The sequence below is a fragment of the Oculina patagonica genome, chromosome 4, assembly GCF_052425735.1.
Source record: "Oculina patagonica isolate OP01 chromosome 4, crgOcupat, whole genome shotgun sequence".
NCBI classification, from domain to species: domain Eukaryota; kingdom Metazoa; phylum Cnidaria; class Anthozoa; order Scleractinia; family Oculinidae; genus Oculina; species Oculina patagonica.
Window position 1 is genome coordinate 49122424 of NC_135761.1, and position 24402 is coordinate 49146825.

A 24402-nucleotide genomic window follows, 5' to 3' on the forward strand; every position below is an offset into this window, starting at 1 on the left:
AAGCTTATTCCTTTGAATTCCACTGTATAAATTTTGAAAGAATAAAACCTGGGAGAGTTTAAGGAGGGGGGGGGGGGTGAATAGGGGTATGCAAATCCACTGATCCGTGCTATTCTTTGGCCAAATACTTGAAAACCTTGTGTGGTATAGTTTCACCGTGATGGATGGAAGATGCTGATTTTCATGCCATTTTTTGATTTGTTCGAAATCCTCAAATTCGCTCAATATATCGCAAAAAATCTGCAATTCGGGCACATTTTAAGGCCAACGCGGTTGATCCACGAACCTATTTCCTATCACATTAAGACTCCTTTGAACAGAAGAGAAACACACCACAAATGTCAGAGAAGTGAAACTGAGGTTTTGCTCTTTAATAATCTGCTTCTTTTTTCAAACAAAACATTTACTAGAAGTATAATCATCATCATGTGAGCTGTTATTTGTGACACTGTGGTCACGCTACAAACAAAACAGCATTAATATAAAATATATTTTGTTCCTGTTAAACATGAACATCTAGAAAAAGATGCGACTAGGCTCCTTTTAACTTAATCTGTTCCAGTAGGTGTTCAGTTGATAATTATTGGGGAGCTGCCTACAGATAACTGAGTTAAAAAAGACAAGGGCCTTAATTATTCCATTTGTCATTCTTAATGCTAATTGAATTTGTTTGGTTTTTTTTTCTAAGTGATTATAAGGTTTTTATTGGGATACAAACATTTGATGATCGTAAACTGCAAAATAAGTTAACCAATAGCTGTTTCAAAGTTTGTTATGGTACAAAGCTCTTTTAATTGGCATGAAGTCTATGGCTGTACTGTTATTGTTACTAGGTGTATAAGCTATTTCTTACAATCATCAAATATCTATTGTCATAATCTGTTGTCTTACTCCATATTTTTATATACATTTGCTTACAATTTGCTGATAATTTTTTCTCCAGTATATGAGATATAACAAAACAGCTACACTACACTGTTTTGGAATAAAAAAAGGTATCGATCTAGTTATGCAACCCTTTTGAGTGGTATACCATGGAATATCCCACAAGTCACTTGTTTTTTCTTGGTATACACACAAGCCTAGAGGGTGAATGTGTATACCGCGAAAACAAGTGGGATTTTCCATGGTATACCACGAGAAAGTGTGGCATAACTATTTTTTACCATGCCATAGAAAATACGCTAGCTAAATTTCGCTAGGATAAAACGTCACAGTGCACAATGGGGAGGTTGAGTTGAATGCCGTCGAATACACAATGGCTCTTCTGTATTTTGATTGGCTGTATTTACTATGGCATGGTATAGACACTTATGTAAGCCTTATGTCTCATCCATCCAAAAATAATAACAAACATACTGTTCAAAACGATATTGAACATAAGTTAGCATGAAGTAAAAGAGTGACCCCTAACTCCTAAACAAACATAGGCGTACGAGGCGGGGGGGCGAGGGGGGCTGCAGCCCCCCCAGTGCCAAAATTTCTCGGGCAAAACGCTAAGAATTCGGGCAAGAAGCCAGAGAAAAAAATAGAAAATAAGCAGACAAATCTCAAAATAACAATCAAAACGAATTATATCAACAGAAAAAGAATTGGAAATATACCGAACTTTGTGGTTCAAAAGTCCAAATTTCTCATTTATCTGCTTTCACTTCCACTCGCAAATTGCTATAATCATATTCGATTTTCTCGCAAATTCTACATGATTCAGCTGCAATCAGCTTTTCCTTAGCTTGAACGTTTGCGCGCGGTGGACCAGTTTAAGAACTTGAAACAAAGCTGCGATACGGTTACAAATGTAATAAAGCTAATGCTTTTGACTCAAATGAGCTCAAAACTTTTAACAATAAGTTTCAACCCATTCATCCCTGAATGTTTCAAACATTTTAAATAACTTTCAAGTGGGGGAAAAACAATGTAAATTGCCTCCCAAAAATATTTTTATTTTTGCTGAACTAAAGTGAATAAGTAAAATATTTCCGAAGAAAAAGGATTCAGTGCATTGACATCTTCGGGCAACGACACAAGATTAATTTAAGAACTATCGTTTCCTTTAAGCAAGCAGGCAAGGTTTGTACACAACTATTTTAACACACGTTCTGTTGTCCATTTCGTATGCCTGTTTGTTTGGCTTTCAACCCATGCCATTTTTTTCGGGCAACAAGGTCTCCGCCCCCCCAGGTCCGAAGGTGCCCGTACGCCTATGTAAACAAACTTGCAGCCAAGTATTTAGATTGTGTGGTTCCAGAAAAATATTTATACCATGAAAGATCACTAGAAATTCTGAGGGAGTGGGAGATCTCAAAAGCCAGAATATTAAAAGGAAAGTATGATGCTTAACTGGAGTTTCCAGAGGGGTCAGGAGTGGGGGCTGCAAACCAAAAAAAACCTTCTTGGTGGAGGTATGGATGATTATTTCTGGAACTGCACATTGTCAATATTTATGAGACCTTCCAAAGGGGTTCCTGATGTGCTTTGTCGCTCGTTTCCAACCCACCTGTCACCTACTTGGTAACGGAAACTTTGTTGCTGTCGCAAATACACACTCTTTCAGTGCTAGTTTCTGTTGGCTGTCAGTGCTCTGGAACAAGATTGTCGCAACTTGTATTGTTTAGCTATTTTAGAGCAATGTCACCTGTCACCAAAACCCTTTGGAAGGCCTCTGTTATGAAGACTGCAGTTTTATAATTGGATTTTTTCATTTAACTTAAAAAATTAAATCAAAATTCAAAGTCACTCAGAATTCATCATCTTATAAATTAATAATATTTGACTGTTTTAATGGTTGGTTTATGAAATTAATAATGATATCATATTTTACATTGTAGAACACTTCAGCTAATTTGAGTGTCATGTTATGTCTCATCCATCTGAAAAGGGAAAAAATAATGACAAACCTACTTAAATGATATTGAACATACTGCAAGTTGACATGGAAATGAACGTGCAAAATAGTACAGGTAAGGAAGAAAAACATGCAAAACAAGTAATTCTGCTTCAGTAAGGTAAAATAATAGAAACATAAAATACTGTTAATGGCGGCTCCACGATCAAAAACATCAAACAGGCCAACAAACAGCTCAGTGCACACTTAATGCAAACCAATAAGCAAAATATTAAAATGCACAATTGAAATAGTTGTTATAATGGAAAATTTTGTGGTGGAATTTGTTTGGCTTAATGATTATACTGCCAAAAACAAATGTTGATGCCTAGCCAGGCACTGCACTGGTCGTCAAATTGGCGACTGTTTGGAAAATTTAGTCACCAAATTTTGTTTTCACTTGCCATGGTGACCAAAATGGTCACAGCTTGAAGCGCTGGATGATCAAATGGAGACAAAAATCAAGACCCCCCAAAAAATCCCTAGGGCTTCCAACAAACCCCCCCAAAAAATCCCTGGACCATGTAAAGTGACGCCATTGTTAACTATTTAACAACAGCAAAACTCGTTTATTTGCACTGTATTGGCTGAACTATGCAGCAAAGGCACTACCACTAATCTTTAGATTGTTTTTAACAACCCCCAAAATCTTTTCTTAAATCAAGCCACCAAAAAAATCCAAAAATGAAAATTTGAAACCTAAATAATTCCTTTGATCATCTTTGTCACTTAAAATCCTGACTATAACCTCCAGAGAACAAGTGACCCCTTACTCCAAAAAACTTGCAGCCAAGTATTCAGATTCATTGTGTGTGTTTTTTTTACCTGTGTATCTGCAGCAGTTTGTGAGGAGCTTGGTCCCTCTTTTCCTTCTTGTGTTGCGTCTGTTACAGAGTCCTTGTCGTCTTCTAAATCTTTGAGCTCCTGCTCTATAAGTTTCCTTGCAAGTTTTACTTTGGAATACTCATTGTAATGTTTCTTTCTCTTATCTTGAAACTCTTTATCTATTGCTATAGAACAAAGATAAAATCAACAATGATCAATGAATAAGGATGGCCAGGGTTCATGTTTGAAATCAAGCGTCCTAAACATTCAGAAGAAGGTAGTTGAGGGAGAAGTACAATTTTGCAAAAAGGGCCTGGCATTTCTCTTCTGTTTATTTGTTTTTGGCATAATCTTAATTGTAAGTGATTTGAAATAAATAGATTATTAAACAAATTAATAAACATTTTGCATTATGTTTCAAAAATTGCTTTGGCTCCAGGTTAGTGGGGACCATAGTGTAAGCACACAAGCATTAGGGAAGGTGGTACTCTGAAGTTAAGACTATAACATCAGCAGAGATCACATAAGGCCACAATTGGTTGTCAGCTGACACAGTCTTGTGTGCCCACGAGCAAACACATGCAAAGATTACATAAGGCCCAGTTCAAACATCGCATTTCTGCCGTGTCGAATACAATTAAACAAATTAAATTCGGCAGAAGTTCAACGTCTGAATCCGCTGTCGAATTTCTGCCGCATGTTCGACTATTCTTGTGGCATTATCCAACAGAAATGCGACACTGATTTAAACGTCGCATTTCTGCCTGTCGCATTTCTGCCGTGTCAAAAATAATAAAAAATACACATACCTTGCGTTTGGATATATAGTTCGGCTAGCTAGTAAACACAACTTGCAGTATAACCTCCAAATTAAGTGCGACACAAGTGCGACGTATAAATCAACAGTTGCATTTCTGCCGCACTAAATTGAATTTAATTCGACACAGCAGAAATGCGATGTATGAACCAGGCCTAAGTTAATAAAAACATAAGTTTTGTTTTTGCTTTGCTTTCCGTCACAATTCACATGGAAGTGCGACAATTGGTTGTCAGCTGACACAGTCTTGTGTGCCCACGAGCAAACACATGCAGTTCACAAGAACTTCACTTTGCAAAAATGTTTTCTTTTCTGATAACGATAAAAGACAAAGTTGGAACCACGGTTAAGTAAAATTACGATCACTTGTCAATTGTCTGTAATGATGTATCATACCATGTATCATATTATGGTGCTTATATGTAATATTGAGATATGTATCATATCGTGAGCAAAATTTTAATGTATTGTTGCAGCCCTAGGGTAGTGTAGTAAAGGGGTACAGGGGGCGGGAGCCCAGGAGAAAAGGGGTGCAAAGCAGGAGAAAGGAGGGCAGGTAGCAGGTTTCCTAAGGTGGCTGGAGCGAGGATAAAACAAGTGAAATTTCACAACATTTTGTTATATTTCGCAATAGCTATGGGACAAAGAGGAGAGAAATTGGCTATGGAAAGGGGCGCAAGGTGGGAATAAAATATACAGGTAGTGGGAGTAAAAGCATGGAAGGCAGGAGGTTCAGACCCCCTTGTCCCCCTCCACAGTGTAACAAGTCACCATTTTGAGCTAGGACCTGCAACTCACCTTTCTGACTTTCAGATAACTCGTCATCAGGTTCATCATCCCCATTGTCTGCACTTTCTTCCCACGATCGTCTTTTAGGAGCATCTTTAATCCTAGAAATTCAAAACAATGAATGATACAAATAATAACTTAAAGGCATTTGAAGTAGACAGCTTCTCATGAAAACAATATTAATAATACTTTGGTTCGATTTTACCCTTGGTACAATAATAAGTAATTTGGTATTTTCTTTTGTTCATTGTCAATTTCGCTACCTGACCGCAAACCTTGGTCAAAAGTGACAGGTAAACAGACAAAACCATTGAGGTTTTAAAAGAAAAACTACACGTAAAATGCATCATGCTTCAAGGATGGACGCAAATGGTAGTATTTAGTAGAAAAAAGTTTGAGGTTTATTTGAATGCCTCCTGATGCCGGTTGTTCAAAAGATGGTTAACTCCTAAACCCTGGTTAAATCGACTTTAATCTCTGGTTAAATTTTAACCACAGGTTGGTTCTGTTGTTCAAAGGTAAGTTAACACTAACCTCAGGGTAAACAGTACTTAGGTTAAATTTAACCCACCTAAAAATAGTAAAATTCAATAGTGAAAGTCAAACAAAATGTCAACACTTGACGCAATCAAGCCTTGCTGCCTATGCATCATGTATGGAATTCTTTCTTTGCCACAAAGTGTAAATTTTTCCACTTTTCACGAACTTCATGTACAGTCCACATTTCCATGCCGACAGCATTTATCACCACTGTAATTTCTTGCCATACATCGTTCTTTTTTCGTTTGTCACACTGTTTGTCAGTTTACTCTGTAAAAAGCTCAAGTTCTCCTCTGCTTTGTCTGTTAAAACGGATATTTTGGTTGCCCTAAAGCGTTGTTTTCTCCCCTTGCATGCAGTTGCCGGTGTCGCATAAGCCATTATAATCTCCGGTCAGAAATAAAACAGACAAACAAAGAATATAATGGGATGCTATCCACGGGTTAGTGTGTGTAACACGGGGTTAACTAACTGGCAGGCCTAACATGATATGAACAACACCATTTTATGATAGGGTTAACAAACCTGCGGTTAAGAAATTTAACCTCCGGTTTAGCTCTAACTAACCCAAGGTTAATTAAACCCTTTTTCGAACAACAGTGCCCTGGCAGCTTAAAAAATTACCTGTCGTGCAAGTTGTCTGGATCTAACTTTTCAGGATCAGCCTCGTCATCAGAGAATGGCTCAACAGTCCCTTCGCCTTCTTCATCATCAGGATCTTTCCATTTATTGTACGGCGTCGGGGGTTCATTGATCTTAATGTGTCCGTAGTCTTTATCAGGGGGATGATGTGTCATCAAAATGTTCATTTCATCCCAGTGAATGCCTGAACTGAGATTTAAAGGAATTTATTTTAGTTTTGATTTCAACTTTAAGTATTTAGCTTAATCTAAGACAAGGCAAGAAGTCCATTCTCTAATTCAATAAGCCAGATGACCCACATGTTTCAGTACAGCAATGGTCTCTGATTTTTGTACCATAAATCAACAACCGCATCAAGCTGTAATAGGCCTTTTGCAGCTAGGCCATCACATGACCTACTTTTCATACAATTATGGGCTATCACTTTAAAAAGGCCAGAAAAGGAAAGAGTATTGTTGAAAATAGCAAAATGGCCAGATTTGAGGCCCCTGGCATCAAAGAATGAGATTAAATGACGGTTTAAAGTTTTCAAAAATTCTAAAAATTTGTATGTAAAATGTTACTGGAGGGCAAGACCCAGTATGTTTCATTTTCCATAAAAATCTTAGTTAATAATTATTTTTTTAAAACTTTCAATCATCATATATTCTGGACCTTCAATGCTAAGGGCGTCAAACTTGGCCATAATGCTATTTTTGACATGCTCCTTCCATTTCTGGCATGCTTAAAGTTATAGCCCATAATACATTTTAAAATTAAAAAATTGGTCACATGACCCCAGCTGCAAAGGGCCTATACGTCAGTCCTTACCCCATCCTTAGGATCCTACATGCCATATGTAGACTGTTACAAATTAGCCCAAGCATTTATTATTCTAAAGGGAACTTAGATTGTACTGTTAACAGCACTAAAAGTTTATTGCCCAACTCAAGGCACTGCAAAACAATAATCCTGACAAGGGATTTAACTTCACCTTACTCAGGAATCCTGAATATACTAACCAATAGTAATGGGAACTCGACCCCAAAACATAATTTATGACAGACCTGAATTCTATATAAATTACAATTAAGTCAATAATATTGTTGACCTTTACTTAAAAGATTACTGTCGGGCATCTTTGCTCCCTTTGAACCAAATATGTGAAGCTACTATAGATCTATATTTATAATTGTTACATTAATTTTGTAATTTAAGTTGAAGAAAATTTTCCACAAGCTATCACACCCTTCAAGAAATGTCTGTGATAAGATTCCTTCTTTTGTGGTCAATATCTCCTAGTAGATTTTAGTTTTGACAATGTGCCAAACAAAACACACACAAAAGACAATATTTTCAATTGAAAGAAAAAATGTTATCATTAATTATGTTCAGTTCTATTATGACCACTGGCATCTAATGAGATTTCTTTTATTAAAATATATTAGATCTTGTTTCATTCTTTAATGCAGTTGATTTCATTCTCTATTTTCTGTACTTTATTGCCTTCCAACCATGTTCCTTTTACCTTATCTAGAATGTTAATTTTTATATTCAAAAGTAGTTGTTTGATTCTCGAGTATATGGCAGATGTTTTTCCAATGAAACCTTTGCTATAGTCCGTCAAAGTTAATTTGCATCATGCAATGATATTTATAACAACAGGATGTCGACAAAGAAAATTTGCAGATCAAATAAGCAACAATCAAGTTATATGCATGCTGGATTCAGAAATAGCTACCACTAAGAATTTTCTTTTTAGGAAATTGAAAAAAGCCACTTTTCTTCTGGGCACAAATTGCGGCATAGAAATTACTAGCGCTTTAGAAACAAAAAATATATATTAGCACTTCAACCACCGGAACAGAATTAGCACTCGCGTAAAAACCAGGATTGTAATTGAACATAAAATAAAAATTAAAAATTATTGTGGCTTAAGCCAAATGATATTTTGCCAGTGTCAATTTTCTCATAAAAAAGATATATTATTTTTTCCTTAAGATCACACCTAACACAATGCAATAAAGATGTTTATATGCCTTCAAGCCACAAATCAGCTAAACAAGATTGGGTGATATAAAAAATTCATCATTTTGCTGAAAAATTTTTTCCTGTGGTGCTCATTGGCGACACCACTTGCACAATAGATCACATAAATGGTTTCCTTCTCAAAGAAGATCTCTTATTTATACAGAGTCTAAGAACAGAACCTTAATTATATCACAACATTATGCTACGTTCCTACAGGAGGTTTAATGCTTATCTTTACCCATTAACTCTGTGGTTAAATTTTTTTAATGCAAAGACCAAATTGCAAAATTTATGCATATATATTAATAATATTATTGTATTTTATATTTCAAATGCTTCAAAGAAGGAACCCACATATTCCAACTGAAAATTATTAATTTACATCTTAACTAAAAAACATTAAATTCAAACCCTATACACTTTGTGAACACCGCAAACACATGTTTGACGATAATTTTGTAAATGTTGCGCCCAGAGTAAATCTTAATAGGTTGAGTAGACATATGGAATATAATTTCTAGAAGACTAATTCGGCCCAAAAGATTTGATCTATACGTTAAATTTCTCACCTAATGTTCTGTTATTACCACCTTATTCGCTGCCTGCTAACAATGTCTAAATTATCAAATTGGAAGGGAAAATTACTACATGGACGACATGCAGTAATAAGTTTATTTAATTCTAATTCTAGCTACAGAAATCAATATTTAGCTTGATTTGAAAAGGCATATATATATTGTACACCAAGCAAAATAGCTTTCTTAGAAGATTCAAACAACAGACAGAAACTGAAAGATTCTTTGTGCCTGAACAACGACCATGTGTCAGAACGAACGCCTGATGGAACAGAGATTTCTTTACTTCCATGATTCATAATTGAGATTTCACCACCGAGGCAAGACTTGTAAATTAATCTGAGAAAACCATACCATCAGCTGAAAATCAAAGTTTATGCGTTTCTTCGAGAATAAAAGTTCTTCCACGAATGTGGGAAAGTAACAAGCTAACAAAGACGAAAAGAAATGATTTGTATAATCAGTTTTGCTCAAAACTACGCAGTTTTGGAATCGCGCGTGCATTGGGTCAGGAACTCTCTTGAACGCAAGAGATTCCTCTACAACGCAAAAACAGAATACTGACTCTCAAAAAAATATCACGAATTAATAGCAGAATTTCTAAGGATACTTACTGGTGTTTATCTTCTGATTTATTCCTTAGAATCCCTCTTTTGGGTTGGTGAGATTCTTCCTCCATGTTCAATAATTTTCCGCTAACAACAACTTTATCACTCTGACCCAGTTTTCTGTCGACACAGTCTTTTCTGGTTTTGACGCTTGACGGCCGCTTCGCGGGATGCAGGATAGCCCGCGGGATGGCGCGGGGCTGCCCAACAACAATCAGGTGGCCTCCTACTCTGGCCCCGTATGAGGCCCTATAGAACACGAGTATAAATAATCGAAATATACCTATCTTTATTTCAGATTTCAGCTGCTGACAAAATTTTGACCAATTCTCAGCGATCAGGAATACCCCCATCAAGAACCTTCTTGTATAACAAAACCCGCGGGATCGCGGGAAAATATCGCCCTAAGTCTTTCCGAAAGCTTAGAGTTTCAGTTTGCGGAGTGTGCCGCGCTTCGCACGCACCATGGAATCGTTCCTCCCAGGAAAGGTTGCATGAAAATGGGGCCCAGCAGCCAACGGCCATTTTATATCTTAAAACCACACAATTATCGAAAACTAAGGCCCGGCGTCTGAATTAAATTAGAACGGCTATTTCAATTTGGCCGGAACGACTCACTCGTTCTTCCCGCCTGACTTGGCCGAGAATTTCGCCTGTGGAACGCCTTTGGAACGGCTTTGATTCAGAGGCCGTACTTTTCATGTGCCGATCCTAATTCATAAATTATTATGTTTTTTTGCCAGCAGTTTACCTCAATTATTGGAACTGTATTAAAGGAACGGCCTCGGAACGGCCAAAAAGTACGGCGTCTGAATCAAGAGGCGTACTTTTATCAATTTGGGTCGGTCGAAATTCGAATTGAGTTCGCCTCATGAAAAGTACGGCGTCTGAACCGGACCTAACTGTTAACCGTAAAAAAGCCAAAATATAAACTGTTAACTGTAAATGCCACAACTCCATGGGAAAAATTGACACCCAAGAATACTCGAGTCCCCAAGCCTTTAATTCCCAGAAAGTTTTCTTTGTGTGAAATGACTTTTATAGACCAAGCGGAGTTTGATATCTTGGCCTCAATGACATACCCACATCTTAGAGTCTGTCAGGATATGGAAAATTGTTTTCCCAAGTTGGAGGGTTACCTTCCATACCGAGCTAACACGGACAAGGCTGCTTTCATGCATTTCTTAATATATGGCTGCGAACCGGGGTGAAAGAAAGGGAGGGCAGGGTTACCATGGGTGGAGGGTCACTCGCTCTGAAGGCAGTGTAACCCTGGAGGGAGGAAAAGGGGCGAGCCTAGACTGTCCACAGCCCTCTATTTTTTCGTGTTTTTTCGATCGATGAGCGCGCGGTGAGAACGGCAAGAGAACTGGACGCCAGCTGTGGACAGTCTAGGGCGAGCCAACGTTTTATAATGTATTAAAGTTAACACTCCGGCCCTATACCCACCTAGGGTTATGGCCATAAGTCAAGTAAGTCAAAGTTAACACTTGGTATTTTGACTCACCTACCAGGGACTAGTCTGAAACCGGAAGGGCAAATTTTTGGCCCGGTCGGAAGGGACAACTTTTCTAATATATACGCTCGGTAAAAGATGGCTATGGGGAAGAGGGTGACACTCCTCCCAGGGTCAATTTTTTTTTTCATAAAGGCAGGCTCTTATCACTGTTATGCCTCCCTTCCCGGCTATTCTACCAATAACAACAATAAGTGTGCAAAATGGTAAGTTTTACTTTATTCTCTTCAAAGCAGCGAATATCCTAAAGCAGATGTTTTAGGCAACTCGTTTGAACTTTTAACATGATATTGCAGCTCTACTATACAAGAAACAAGTCAGGTAAATGTGTTGTACATCATACAGCGTGTTCTCAGTCAAATGCCTGTGGAAAGAAAAAAAGTGACACGGCTGAGTGAAGTTAATTTTATTTAGCCATTGCCAAATACTCGCTTTGAATCCTAATGTTTGCAAAGGAATTACTTCTATGGATCTAAATAACAAAACCATAGTTTCATTGAAACCAAATTTGTCTTCCTGGCGTTAATATTTAAAGTAACGAGCAAACCAGATTAACTTTGAAAACTGTTCAGCCCAACAATATTTCAAAAACTCATATCGTAATCCATTTCAATCTTCGGCGCCTTAAGTCATCCGTAACTTCTTTCGTATTTTTTGTATTATCGAAATGTCCCATCACTGTTTTATGAGGTTATTTTTATATTTCACTAAACTTGATGGTCATTTTCCCATGCCTAAATTTGGCTAAAATTTGTGACACAGTACTCAACAAAGTGAAAAAAAACTTTGTGGCCTTCCTTTTTCCGTCTCTTTATTATAAGTGTTTTTTTATTAATACGATTGTTTTGCAATTGCCATTAGTCAAGTCAAAACTGAATGACAAGAACTGTAAACAGAAAACCTCACTGAAAAGTTACAAAACTAATAATTATAAAAATTCACACGTATCCGGGCCCAGACTTTTAACTTCTGAGAATGGGAAACGACCATCAAACGGCATTCATTGAATAAAGATGCGTTCCAAGAAAACATCCCACAGGGTGAAATAGCCAATTTTTAAGTGTTTATATATTTCATAACTTATTTTATTTATTTTAAGTGTCCCCCATTAGTGGAGGGGTTTTACCCTCAGCTAGATTCTTTAGACACTGAAATAGAGTCAGCCGGCCAGTCAGTCAGTTAGTCAGTGGGTCAGTTAGTCAGTCAGTCAACCAGTTGGTCGGTCGGTCGGTCGGTCGGTCGGTCGGTCGGTCGGTTGGTCGGTCAGTCAGTTAGTCAGACAGACAGACAGTCAGTCAGTCAGTCAGGTAGTCAGTCAGTCAACTTTTATATAGCAAGTCTCTTTCTGGAGTTCTGTGTATAAGGCCTCCTGTGCAGTCTTTTTCCAAGTACCCTACTATAAAATTATCACTTCCGGTCAATCTCATACAATATTATCAAATGACCAAAGCCGCCCTGTTGAGAATAAGATGGCCCGGCTAGGAAAAAATTCCCTCTACTCCACTCAGCTGTGCACCTAGTGTAGAAGTCCTTAAATCAAATACATGTCATGTTAATTTAAATAGGAAATAAAAATAAAAATATTATCTCACAATCCATTGCCTGTCTTACCAATCTAAAGTTTCTTTCTTGTTCTTTTCTTCTTGTTTCACTGAGTCGAGAAATCTCATCGACTTTCCTTTGCAGTATTCCTAAAAAAATGAAATAAAAACATTGAAGGAAATTTCCTAGTTTAGCGCACTGTTGAGTTCTGGTTGAGGAGCCAGAAGGGGTTAATGGCAACTGGGATGTACATGTAGGCAAACTTTTACTGGAAAAATGGGATTTCGGTTACTGGGACTGGGGTCACAAACAAAACTAATGGAGATGGAACCAGGATTTGGGAAAACAATATGCTGGGAAATGGGAGTTGGGCAAAGTTTGGGCTGGGAAATGGGATCTGAAATTTTCACCAATTAGTTCTTGTAAATAAAAATTAGTTCTTGTTAAAATGGATCACAAATCCCTAAAGCCAACTTACCTGAATTTTGATCAATCCACTGAAGTGAATTCATGTGTGCATTTAATATCTTGGCTATCTGTGCAATCTATAGGCAAATCAAACAAAAAAAAGTTCTAATATATCTCTTCTAATATATCTTGCCATGCGTGAGAAAAATCCTCTGGTATCCCCGGTATAAAGCCACAAGGTTTCTTGTTACTCTTAAAAGTAATCGGCATATGTGTGACTTACAGGGTCATCTGTGTCCTGTTGCTGTGTGTTGGAGGTGTTGAGATGATCAATGATACTCTTGAGGTCCTGAACCATTTGTTTTAACTGTCCATCAATGTCTTTCGCCAACTTGTACCTAAGTGTCAATCAAACAAAAATTCACATTCATGAGTAATGTCATAGCAGGGGAAGATGCAGGATTTTCAGAGGGGGTGATTACTAGCAAATATTTTGTCATCGTCGTCCCTAGAGTCAGCTGTCACTCTTAGACGGCGGGGCCTGAGGCACAAGGAACAGGTGGCTCTGGGGATACATGATTTGATTGGCTAACAAATTTAATGCAGTAGAACCCCAGTAACTTGAACTTGGATAACTCGAACACGGCTGCAAATAACAGTCGGTCACGGAACATTAGCCAACCAAAATTTGCTTATGTACGACGAAATCCCAAGTGTGGTCGAACATGAGGTTCAGACAATTTTTTGATTGTAAATCATTTTACAGAAACAACGAATAAAATTTAACCTTTTGTTTTTGTGATGTCTGACCACAATTTTTTTTGTCAGACAAAGAAGGTGTCTTAGTGGGACATATGTCCTTTCAAGTGAAAAAAATTATTTGCAGCCCTACGCTCACTTCCACCCCATAAAACGTGCCTGGTATACAAACTAAATTTTGTTTCCCTTGATCAAAATTTGGGTCAATAATACTTAATTCTGGCTCTTGCAACTCACCATGGATGCCTATTGAAATATTCCATTAGCTCTTCTTGTCGTGTATTTTGATTTAAACACTAAAACAAACACTACAGCAATTTGATTTAAATTGAGCAACGAACAGATCACGTTTTTGACAGTCATTTTCCACTCTTAACAAAAAAATGTATGATTGTGTGAGAGTTTCTAACGAGATCAGTTTAATTTGCACTGTACTGGGGTTCTACTGTATTATTTAATGGGCTTAAAAACCTAGCCAATCAAATCAACTGTTTTAAAATCCCTTTAATGCTAGGCATTTTAAAACAGTTGATTTGTTTGGCTAGATTGTTTGTATTATTTAATGGGCTTAAAAACCTAGCCAATCAAATCAACTGTTTTAAAATCCCTTTAATGCTAGGCATTTTAAAACAGTTGATTTGTTTGGCTAGATTTTAAATCAACTTAAAAAATTTTGCATTTGCGCCAGCTTCAATTTTAACTGCTACACTGTGCTGACGAGTCCAAAAATATGTAGCCAGCTTGTTTTATACGATAGCATTGAAATTGGCCTAAACTGTGACAGCTTATAAGATTGGAGTTTACCCCGTCGAAGGTGTCAAATGTGTGGGAAATCTTGTCCCAAACGTTTTAAAAAGTGGCGACAATGTCTCAAGTTTTCTGAAATTTGGCTTACGATGTGTTTCAGGCTAAGCCATTAGCTCTCAACCAATGAGTGTATGTAACTTCTCTTAGTTACTATATAATACTATATTTACCTCGCAGGTCCAAGTGTCATAAATTAAAACTAAATACTGTATCTGTATCCCATCTGGCCATTACCAGCCAGTCAATAAGCTTATTTGATAATGGAAAGTGTGCCGGACTCCAGATCTGCCCAGTCCAGGTTCAAGCCCTGACCAGGGTCACTGTGCTGTGTTCTTGGGCGAGACACTTAACTCTCATAGTGCCTCTCTCTGCCCTGGTGTATAAACTGGTACCAGCAAAATAATGCTGGGGATGGCGGGAGGCCCTGCGATGGACTAGCATCCCATTCAGGTTGGAGTAGAAATACTGCTATCGAAACCAGGATAAGCCAGCAGTATGGGCCACTTGGCTCCAGGCTTCCCTAATAAGCATACTTATCTAGTCTATCACTTACGTGAAGTCTCTCTCTTTGTCTGCCTGCTGAAGCTGTCTGCTGCCCAAGTTGCTTGTATTCACAGCCTCTTCCAGCGGCTTTAACATTTCCTCTAATTCTTGTTGTTGTGCCATTATAAAGTCCAACTCCTGATCAAGTCTAAGAAGAAAAAAAGAGAAAACACCTCTAAGTATTGTAGAGCGGTTTTCACTTAAGTGTCAAAAGTTATTGGCGTTTGCTTTGGTTTTGCATTGCTACGCTTAGTGATTGGCTTAAAAATCTCGCGCCACTTTCAGAGCCAATCAGAACTTAAACCAAAACCAATCGTGACTCGCTCACGCATGTTTTCCCGCGCTTCGTGCCGGCTACATGTATTTGCTTGGAGTTTTGATTGGTTCACTGGTTTGTCTATGTCCTTTGTGATTGGCTAGAGTGATTACTTTGGTTTTGGTTTTATGACACTCAATTGAAAGCTGCTCTAATATTGTATATTGTGTATTGTAAGTTATAGAAAGACCCCCCCCCCCCTCTCCCGTTTGGCCTGAACATGAAGTAAGTTAAGTTATTGACCTTTTTTGTTCTGCTTTCACATTCTCCACTCCTGCATTTAGTTCAGTTATCTGAAAGGCAAAGAGCATAAAATTTTAACATTAGATAAAAGGAAAGTCTGCATTCAAGCTGAGTGGCCCATCAGGCAAGAGCTTGGCATTAAGTGTCAAGGAGTATTTCTTCTCCGGACACTAGGAGAGTAAAGTGCCTTGCCCAAGAACACAATGCAGTGCCCTAGCTAGGGCTCTAACCCAGAACACTTGATCCAGAGTCCAGCACATTAACCATAAAGCCACCACACCTCCCACTACCATACACAAGAACAACTTTAGGAAAATACCAAATTGTGCCAAGGAAACAAAATGAAACTCCAGGCCTAGGATTGAGATGAGTGGAAGAAAACTGTAGATGTCAGGTTTGCTACACATACAGGCAAAGGAATAAAGAAGAAAGACCAAGGGTAAAATTTAACAACAACACATCATTATTTTGCGTTTTCAATTTGGTCTTGGTTTAATTTACAAATGTCTTCCAAAGAGGTAAAGAGGGTAGAGAGGGGATATGAGGGGTAACTCTAACACTATCAGCTTCACCTTTTCTCCATTCTCCATAAGAAGTCTGTCCCATGAATTCACTTGGGCTGCTTGATCCAGAAAGGTCTTTTCGTAGTCTGCTAGCTCTAGGGCCCACTGAAACAGAGACATTGTTCCATTATACAGTTCAGGATTCAAGATTCTGAACAATATTCACAGTGAATGTATTTAATCTTCCTCAGCTGTGCTTACCATTTTACCAAATATTCCGTAAATTTTGTTTGAAAGCAAATGAAATGCTCAGCCTTTTTTCAATAAATACATGTAGAAATTGTCGACTACATAAGATACCTTATTACATGAAATTTTTGCGACACGTTAATTTCGCAAATTTAAAGTGGGCATATTTCGCGACACTTAAATTTCGCGATTTTGCGAAAATTTTTGTATTTTGAATCACTTTAATTTCGCGTTTTTGAGCAAGACACAATTTACATTTCCTTGGCAATTATTATTTAACATGCCTTTGAATTAAATAAAACAACTTCATCAAAGGGGCAATAACATAATCAAAGTCTCTTCGAGATATCGACGTTTTGCATGAAGTATCAGTCGAAGTTTTATCCTGTGCATTCTCGAACTTATCATACAGTTTCTTTGTAGTTTAATTTAACAATTCCACTTCGCGGAGGAAATGCAGCCAATATGTCAAAAATGGCTCGTCCGCGCCGGGATTTATACACATATTCCTAACATTACACAAATAAACAGTGCCACTGAGACTGACAATCTATACTTAAGGACCGAGGCAGTCGAACGGCAGCGAAAAGCAAAGAAACAGCAAAAAGCCCCTGTTTTGCGAGCCATAATGTTATAGGTAGACTGTTCAAGTTAAGGCCGACGTTACGATTGCTCCACGAAAAAGCACGAAAAAAAAAATACGGCCGACACTGTCGGAGAAAACATCCGAATATTGCGACGTAAACAAATCGTTACACTCAAGCTGCGTTTGTCTAGGCTCTGCGAGGGTCGGAACAGACCAGGATAAACAAAAGCCATATATACAGTTAATGTTTCAGTGAATGCTTCGAAATATTTGAAGAGAAATACGAAAAAATTTTTTGACTGAAATCCACCGACTGCGTAGATACGATCGCATGTTGTAAAGCCGACATGCAACATAGCTGTCAACCGAAATCTCGCCCTAACGACCTAGGCTGATGACGTTTTTAACCGCCCTAAGCTAAAGGAAGCCCCCCATCTCTTGCATTTGTTTTAACTTCAATAATTCTTTGAAAAGAGCGAGTTTTTTGGTATGTTTATTTTTGACGTTTGTATTTTTAAACGATGTAAGTGCTAGTGATTTTTATTCGTGTTTTAGTTACGCAATCCATTGTTTGTGCGACGCTTTATAGATCGCCTCAGACACAGGTGCGTTGAGATAAGAAAGCTGACATGTCACTTTTAAAATTGTTATATAACGTTTGTAAATGTGACAAGTCACGCACGAGATCGCAAGATCACCCACAGGGAAAGTAATCCCTTGAGAAATAAACAGTCCCTTGAGAAATTAAAAAGTCCCTTAGAGTTTACAAATATGTGGTTCCAAATTTTGTTCACATAACCCCTATTCTACGTTTTAGCTTGTAAACAAGCAAAAACGTCGAAAAAATTAACAAAAACGCAACTCTCGGATATAGCATCAACAGAGCAGTTCTCGCAATGACTGCAAGTAGGTCGTGCTTGTACGTGCATGAGTTATTGTTCTTAGGCCTTCCTTTAGTGGTGTTAAACTTATTCTTTGTTGATTATTGACATATGCGAGTCACTTAATTTTCGCGTCATGTTATGTTCGCGACACTTATTGTTCGCGTCACTTTAATTTCGCGTTTTTTTTTTTTAGAATCGTGAAATTCGCGAAATTAACGTGTCGCAAAAATTTCATGTAATAAGGTAGTCCTTTTATTCTGGTTGGTAAGAGCATAGAAGAATTCTGTACCATTTGTTCATTTCTTCCATATTCCGTTCCCATCAAGGCAAAATAAAAACAGGAAACTGAATTACTGGTATAAAGGGTAAGCTCCATCTCTTTTGGTCATAATGTCTGTTTTATGGAGAAACCCTTACCATTATTCATTGGCCATTCCAACAGGTTTATTCCAGCAAATGGTAAACACCCAAGATTGAGAATTATCTCCTTTTTCACTTTTAACTTAGCAGTAAAACAGCCGCAATGGTGACATGATACAAGTCATGTAACTTTTCTTGCTCTCTTTGCATTCTTTTGTTGTATTAAAGTTTACAACTCAAAATGGCTCAAATTCAGAAAGTTTAAAAGAAATGAATAGGTTAGGTCAACTCAACATTGTCTTTCCCACTGTCTGATGCATATTACCAGTTACATTTTTGTGGAAATGTGCTACTCATTATCATCATCATTTCTCGTTATGCCAGTAGAAGGCACATCAGGTCGTGTGCCACTAAACAGGACTTAACCATAAAAAAGTCCACTTCATTTCTTTCATATGTACCCTCTCCTAACAATTGCCCCCACCCCCTTGAAGGTCTTGAAAGCCCCGAGAGGTTCAATAGAGCTTTTACAGTAATCCTTTTATTACCTTGTTGATGAGCTCTTCAAGCTGCTTGTAAGTCAGCTGTGGTACACTGCTGGAAGCTGCTACTGCTGCTACTGCTGCTGAGGAACTTGGTGCACTATGAAGAAATTTTAAATATTCAATAACTAGTGGTAACCACAGGTTAAGGAAGTAAGGGCCTAGATAGACTGCAAAAGTTCCATTTTAATGCATTGCTTTCATAAACATTGAGGCAAATGATGATCAACCTTCAAGCTTCATTGTGATAGAGGTGATTAGAGCAACTAAAATTTTTCACTGACAACCAAATGTTAGCAGTTGGTGGTGTAGTATTCTTAAAGGCCACAAAGGCCAGCAACTCAATCTCACAAAAAAACACTTTCACATACGAACTAAGCATACAAAACACACTCCTTCACTTGACACGTGAGCACGGTTTCCCACGCTATGAGAGTCCCGGATGTCTATACAAATGTGCAACACTACAGGTGGCCAAATGGCCAGTAAGGAAAAATGGAGGGTTGGTTCCCTCCCACCTACCCACCTTCTACACACAACACCTTCCCTAACAGTTTAAAGTATAGTTTAACAATCAGTTTTAAATCTTCACCTTGCTGTGCTTGCTATTGTTCCAAGCCTGGCAGCCACTGCAAAAAAACAACAACTCTTTGGGTCAGACTGAGTAAAGAAATATCAGTGTTAATACTACCACCTTAATTACCTAAAGAATTTACAGTGTTGTGTTCCTTAATGCTCTTTTTTATTAATTTTGGCAACTTAGTTATGGCTTCTATTTTGAATGGCCTACCAAAATACAAGTGAGGGAGACAGAGTGGCTTATCAGAGAACCAACTCTACTTCTCACCAGATATGTCCAGGATTGAACGCTAATGAGATGCAGGTTCCTCATGACAGGCATCACAAAGTGTCCTCATTAATTAAAGTTCACCAAAATACACCAAAATCTGTCAAATATGAAGTAATATGGAAATGCCAAATAACATAGTCAGACATGAAGTACTTATTAAACAATACTTGCGTTCAATCCTGGACATAAGTGCTTCTCACATGGCTTCTTTGCACTGTTATTGCTCAGTTTAAAAGGAAGATGTCACAAAAATGTAAAAATTAATCGAAAACTTTGTCAAGTGACAACAGTTTGGTGTGCAGCACCATAACAAGGGTCAATAGTCCAATAACTCAATCCAAATAATTGGTATACTTAACACTTGCAAACATCTTCCATCAGAATCACCCAATTTGTGATGGATTCAGAACAGACATCAACCATGGCAAGTGTTCTACTCCTCCCTGTCCCGTTTTGTTATGAGTAAATGCTTCCCTGGGGAAGCTTATTACACCTGAAAAAGAGAAGCATGTATGATAGTGTCTTAGAAAGTTTAATAAAAGGATACAAACCTGTTGTGGTAGCAGTTGATAGTGACGTTGTTGTTTGTGTTGTGCCAGTGAGGGAAAAGCCCGCTGCTGTTGTTGTAGTTGTACCGAGCCCTGGTAACTTTGTGCCGAGAGTGAAGCCAGTGGAGGCTGTACTGGCACCAGTGGTAGCCGCCGTGGTTGCCGCTAACCCAGACAACGAGCCCAAAACAGGAGTAGCTGAAGTACTTGCTGCCGTTGAAAGACCAAGAGAGAATCCAGTGCTTGCCGGTGTAGCTGCCATCCCACCTAATTTGAGCCCACCTCCAAGAGTAAGTCCACTTGTGGCAGTCGTCGTTGGAGTGGCCCCCAGAGTAAGTTTACTTCCTGCAGCGTTGCCTCCGAGGGTGAACCCTGTTGAAGCTGGAGAAGCAGCTGCAGTTCCACCTCCAAGTGTAAACGCTGGCGTTGGAGTCGCTGTAGCAGGTGCTGTTGCCTTAGCTGCTCCTAGCGTAAAACCTTGTGATGGTGTAGATCCTAAGCTTAATCCACCTGGTTGAGTATTGGGAGTGCTTGACATTGAGCCTAAAAGTCCACCCGGCTGGCCGCCTGGCTGGGCCAAGCCCCCACCCAAGGTGAAGCCGCTGCTCGGTGGTGCAGTGGCAGCAGGGGCTTTACCAAGTGTCAGGCCCCCTGTGAATGGGGAGGCAGCAGCGGTAGTTGCAGTACCCAGCGTGATACCTCCAGGTGCAGCAGGGGTGGTTGCGGGTGCTGGGCTGCCAAATGCAAACCCTGATCCTACTTAGATGAAAATAATGAAAAAAATCAATTACAGTGCATGCTTAGTTCCTTGTCCCTGTGGGGATTATAGGGCGGAAAATCTTGATATAACGTAGAGTCATGTTCATTATAAGGAGGTTTCCTTATATCAGGGTTCCTTTACTTATTACTATTACTGGGGTGAAGAATATAGTTCATTGTACTGAGAACTCTGTTATACATCCGTATTTATTCGATTAAGCGCCCTGGGCGCTTTTTTTTTTTTTGGCTTGGGGGGGGCGCTTTTTGGGGGGGGGCGCTTTTTTTTTTTTCTTTTTTTTGAGTTTTTTGTTTTTTTTTGTGAAAAAAAATATTATTATAATAAAAGAGTATGTGTAAGAAATTTTTTTTTTTTTTTTTTTTTTATTTTAAAAAAAATATTTTTTTTTTTTTTTTTTTTTCCCCCTTCTTTCCCCCTTGGGGGGGGGCGGGCGCCGGCGGGGCCGGGCCTTTTTTCTTTCCCCCCGCGCGGGGGGGCCCTTTGGGGGGGCCCCTTGTGGGGCGCGGCCCCAAAAATTATAGCACTTTGTTTATAATTTTCTGCTATATCAACTTTTAATACTTTATAGTATTATTAATTCTTGCTTTTTATTAATTCTTAGCTTGATTTTGCATGTCACCTTTCTTCAGATGCTTGATGAGCTGAAATGCTAGTTTGGAATAATGTTCTACTACTTGTTACTACTGTTTTACAAAGATATCTGTTGTTAACAATGAAAAGTATCTATGGACTAGGATTTTTATTTTCGCTAGAAAAAATTCCTTTGTGGGAGGCTCACATAAATTTTTGTGGGAGGCTACATTGCACCACAGATTACACAGTACAAACTAGAAATCATGTTTAATTCGATTAAATTGGCAAGTCTCATTACCCATCAGCTAAAAATCATAATGATTCTGTGGAGAGAATTTACATGTACATGTACATGACATGGATTATTTACCAGTGCTTCCTAATTTCAAGCCACTACTGGCTGCTTGAGTGGAAGGTGCAGCAGGCGTACCAAAAGAAACACCTGTTGAGGTGCCAGAACCAAACGCAAATCCACCAGTTTGTGGAGTCGATGTTGTCGTTGTTGCTGGTTTGCCAAACTGAAAGCCACTGCTAGGCGTTGCACCAAAATTGAATCCCCCTGATTGAGTGGCAGGAGTCGCACCTAGAGTTAGGCCTCCTGTGGTCCCAGGTGTTGTACCAAAAGTTAGGCCTCCTGTGGTACCAGGCGCTGCCGCTGGTGTTGTGCTGGTAGAACCAAATGAAAACCCTGTACAAAACGACAAAAGAAACAGACAAGAATGAACAAGGTTGCATGGATATTTTTACCTTTGTGAGAATCAGAGGCCTAAGCACACAAGGTGTATACTTTTTATGGCTCAAGATTTTGTGTGAGTTCAGTTTCATGTAGAATATAGGCCCAGGGGGGGTACTCCGGCTTGTAAATGACGGGGATGATCGAAGGATTTTTTTGGGTTGGAAAATTTGGCAAGAATTTTTTTGGGTGACTTGATTTAAATAGGGGACTTTTTTGGGGTATTAAAAACGAACTTAAGTGACTTGGCGCGACCTTAGCGTATTTATGATATGATGAATAAACAAACAAGAGAGTTCAATTTTTTATGGTTTTCTTTGTGATATACTATTGCCCCTCCTGGCAATTTAGGGGTAATTTGACAAGGGATTTTTTGGGGGATTATTTTTGGTCCAGGGATTTTTTTGGGTAATGTCGGAAGACTTAGGGATTTTTTTGGGTCCTGAGTTTTGCCTCCATTCAATCATACGCGTCATTTACAATCCGGAGTACCCCCCGGGGAATATAGGTAAAGTACAGTCTGTTATCTAGCAGAGTGGGGCTTTTTTCCAGTTTCTGTAGAATGAAGTGAGTAGAAGTATTTCTATTCCCCCCTGGATGGAATGCTAGTTCACCAGAGGGTTACCAGGGTTTTCCTTTCCAAGTAAATTTGGAATAACGAGTAAATATGAGTGTCATAAGCGTGGGTGTATATCCCAGAATAGCAACAAATAAACTGAATGGAAATTGCTTTTGTCAATTTTATTACTGTAGGAAGAAAGGTCACAAGTTATCCCATCCGCTGCCATTCCTTAGTCACTTATTTCCTCGGTTTCTGTTGGCATGTTCTGTACTCTAGCCTTCAGCTTGTAGCTTTCATTTGTAAAATCAATGTTTTTTTCCATGCCGAAAGGTTATTCAATAAAGGTATTACCAGTTAATTATCCATTTGTAAATATGAGTACGACAGACTGTACAAATATCTGAATTTTAGGTTTTTCAATTGTGTTCGATTGAGTTCAATTAGGTTCGATTAATTCAGAAATCGAACGCAATCGAAGTCTCTCACACTAATGTTTAGGTTCGATTGTGTTCGATTATCGAACGTATCAAACTCAATCGAGCAAGATTTCCGCACAGCCCCATACATTTATTATTATGTGGAAATCCTACCCTCGATCGTTCGACTAAGTTCGATTGAATTCGATAGCCGAACAGTTCGATAAGTAACGTTGGGATACAATTTTACAAGGGGCACACGATTATGCAAAAAACTCAGAATTCCCATTGATTTACTTTGACAAATGAAACATCACTCTATTCATTAATCAACGGTATTGTACGTAATTAAGGTACGTTACTCGTGATCTTCACAGCAACTGTTTTTTTTTACCTGATTGCTGAGTCGGTGCTGCAAAGCTGAACCCACCAGGAGCAGTTGAACTACTGGTGCCAGCACTGCCTGTCGCTGCACCGAACGAGAAGCCTCCAGCACTTTGACCAAGCTGTGGCGCTGCTCCAAATAAACCACCAGAGCTTTGTTGCTGGTTTTGCTGCCCAAACATATTTATTTCCAAGATTTAGAAGTATTTTTGCCCTACACTGTCATTTCAGAGCACATTGCCCGCCATTACGGAAAGAAGCTTGGTTACCAAACAAGAAAGCGTAACCTGGCCTTTTATTTGGAAGGGGGTGGCTTATCCCGAGTCCCGAGGACCGTGCCCGTTCGGAGTGGCGCCTTCTTCCGGCGGAAGCTACAAAGCAACTAAACCAGAACACAGTTAGTAGAGGAGACTAACTGTGACCAGAATTGAACGACGCTTTTTGAGAAAAGTTTGTCTCCTCTACTAAGTGTGTTCTGGTTTAGTTGCTTTGAGAAAAGTGCATGAACGCTTACCATTTGAAATAAAATTTCCGGGTTTGGTTTCTCGACAAATGGTATTGGACTTTTCTTTTTTCAAGGAAACAGATTAAGACGGAATCCACTAGGAAG

The 24402-nt window shown here is 38.7% G+C and overlaps 2 protein-coding genes across 3 annotated transcripts; both read right to left on the reverse strand.

Moving 5' to 3' along the window:
• Nucleotides 1-2759: 2759 nt before the first annotated feature.
• LOC144650369 (protein phosphatase inhibitor 2-like) lies at nt 2760-9837 on the reverse strand. Its single transcript, XM_078510025.1, has 5 exons — nt 9697-9837; nt 6480-6686; nt 5325-5416; nt 3710-3894; nt 2760-2870 (listed from the first exon to the last, which is right to left on the reverse strand). The coding sequence occupies exons 1-5, from the start codon at nt 9759-9761 to the stop codon at nt 2856-2858; spliced, it is 564 nt and encodes a 187-aa protein (XP_078366151.1). The 5' UTR covers nt 9762-9837; the 3' UTR covers nt 2760-2855.
• Nucleotides 9838-11403: 1566 nt separating this feature from the next.
• On the reverse strand, nt 11404-24062 carry LOC144650382 (uncharacterized). Of its 2 annotated transcripts, none has more exons than XM_078510047.1 (12): nt 23803-24062; nt 22068-22385; nt 20350-21102; nt 19541-19577; nt 18955-19048; nt 16397-16492; nt 15825-15874; nt 15276-15413; nt 13440-13554; nt 13227-13293; nt 12818-12897; nt 11404-11570 (listed from the first exon to the last, which is right to left on the reverse strand). In XM_078510047.1, the coding sequence occupies exons 1-12, from the start codon at nt 23972-23974 to the stop codon at nt 11559-11561; spliced, it is 1932 nt and encodes a 643-aa protein (XP_078366173.1). In that variant the 5' UTR covers nt 23975-24062; the 3' UTR covers nt 11404-11558. The 2 variants fall into 2 exon arrangements, with proteins under 2 accessions (XP_078366173.1, XP_078366172.1); XM_078510046.1 differs by having other exon boundaries at nt 20350-21105.
• Between the last annotated feature and the right edge of the window lie 340 nt (nt 24063-24402).

Coding starts and splice junctions, on each gene's coding strand:
- LOC144650382 (XM_078510046.1), bottom strand. CDS start 23,974: ATGTTTGGGCAGCAAAACCAGCAACAAAGCTCTGGTGGTTTATTTGGA. Junction 21,106..22,067: donor CTTGAAATTAGGAAGCACTG/GTAAATAATCCA, acceptor TTTTCATCTAAG/TAGGATCAGGGTTTGCATTT. Junction 16,493..18,954: donor TTGAAGAGCTCATCAACAAG/GTAATAAAAGGA, acceptor TCTCTGTTTCAG/TGGGCCCTAGAGCTAGCAGA.
- LOC144650369 (XM_078510025.1), bottom strand. CDS start 9,761: ATGGAGGAAGAATCTCACCAACCCAAAAGAGGGATTCTAAGGAATAAA. Junction 6,687..9,696: donor AAATCAGAAGATAAACACCA/GTAAGTATCCTT, acceptor TTTAAATCTCAG/TTCAGGCATTCACTGGGATG. Junction 3,895..5,324: donor GTTATCTGAAAGTCAGAAAG/GTGAGTTGCAGG, acceptor TTTGTTCTATAG/CAATAGATAAAGAGTTTCAA.